The sequence below is a fragment of the Alosa pseudoharengus genome, unplaced genomic scaffold, assembly GCF_046254945.1.
Source record: "Alosa pseudoharengus isolate Yale_2024_CS ecotype anadromous, Long Island Sound unplaced genomic scaffold, YU_APseudo_1.1 YU_APseudo_1.1_scf_8, whole genome shotgun sequence".
Lineage (NCBI taxonomy): Eukaryota > Metazoa > Chordata > Actinopteri > Clupeiformes > Clupeidae > Alosa > Alosa pseudoharengus.
In genome coordinates, this window is record NW_027468870.1 from 29,132,726 (window position 1) to 29,134,376 (window position 1,651).

General features: G+C 46.5%; 1 protein-coding gene across 1 annotated transcript in view; it reads right to left on the reverse strand.

Annotated features, from left to right (window-relative positions):
* Nucleotides 1–363: 363 nt before the first annotated feature.
* The window catches only part of esama (endothelial cell adhesion molecule a), a 46,907-nt gene continuing 45,619 nt past the window's right edge, over nucleotides 364–1,651 (reverse strand). Inside the window, exon 7 of the mRNA XM_076273707.1 lies at nucleotides 364–1,651. This exon is cut by the window's right edge and continues 13 nt beyond it. Coding sequence (XP_076129822.1) covers nucleotides 1,187–1,651 — 465 coding nt within the window. The 3' untranslated portion in view covers nucleotides 364–1,186.

Here is a 1,651-nt window from a genome sequence, read left to right on the forward strand (position 1 = left end):
TCAGTTACAGTAACCTGGAGTGGCCTGAAGTGGCCCAAGATGTCTTTGGTTTTTAAAAAATCCTAAAACATTGATTGACATACTAAAAACATTAACTAGAAACCTACTGATGTATTATACACTTTTTAAAAGGATAGTTCACTCCAAAAATGAAAACTCATCAACTTGCCAATCAATCCTTTTGTCAGCAGATTGATCGACATTTAAGTTTTTTGTTTTGCTTGTAACACACACACACACACATACACACACACACACACACACACATGCACACACACACATAGGTTGGTGGGGTGCATCTCATCTTAACCCCCCCCCCCCTTTCCTCTTGTGCTGTATGTCTTCATACAACTCCAGCTGTTGATGATGATAGAATTGTCATTTTTGGGTGAACTATGCCTTCTGAGACCCTACTGGTGGAGTTTGATTAGCAACACATACTATACAACACTTAACTTTACAATAAAAGCCAACCAATCTACAATAAGCAGCTCTTCTGAGGGGCCATCTGTCTCAGACCATCATGTTTCAGTGTACATGCAACCAATGCATTACATAAAAAAGTCTTCACAACTACAAGTGGAGATGGAGAGCTTGAGCCAGCGTAAGCTGGGTGAAGGCAATTGGATTATTCCTGTGTAGCTTACAAAAACCCCAAAATACTGTACATACAATTCCAGATGGATAAAAATGGATTGAAACGTACATCAGTAGTAATCTTTTGTTCTAATAAGGAAAGTTGCTTTTGGGCAATGCTGGGAAATGCTTTATGTCACTTCCTCCCATAATCTATGCATTGAAAAAACATAGTAAAAAAATACATACAATCTCACTATAAAATAACAGGAAAATAATTTTAACAAATATTTTTTACAGATGTTGCATATACTTAATAGAAATTAAAAAACAATATATAAAAAAGAATAATTAAAATTACACCATGCCACGTATTTTCTGAAAGGAATTCCAAATAACTTTTCATTGTGACGTTACAGGATTATTCATTGAATATGGATCGCATAAACCCTTTTTCTTCCTCTCTCCTCCGACACTTCCCTTAGTACAGCTCAGCACTTGAAACAGTGTATGTGGTCGACTAAATCAGCAGTATTTGTTGTAGACTGGTTTCAGACAGTATACCCTGCATGGCTGGCGGTGAGCTGACTGACCGACTGCCCGCCGGGCGTTAGACAAGCGAGCCAGCCTGATTTTGAGCGGGCACCATGATGGGCACTCCCCCCATGCGGGAGATGTTGGCAGCGGTCACACCGGTGGGCACGGGCGGCGGCCGCGGCACCTGCAGCTGACCGTGCTCAGGCCTGGGCAGCGAGCCGCCGTTGGTGCTGGGGGGTCCCACGGTGGCGTTGGCCATACCGGCGCCAGCGGACATGTTGGAGGCGGAGTGGGGCAAGGTGGCGCTGGTGTTGTAGCCCGGTAAGGTGTCTGCGGGGGGACGCGGCCGGTAGCCGGCCGTGCTGCCGGTGGCGGTGAGGATGGAGGCGGTGTCGGAGGGCGGGTGGTGGGTGTAGTGGTGGTTACTGTGGTGGTGGAGGTCCCGGGACAAGGGGCTGGTGTGGACCGAGGACAGCGTGCCATTTTTGGAGCTGAGGGAGCCAGTGCCACTCTTGGCCCAGGACACGCGCTTAGGGGC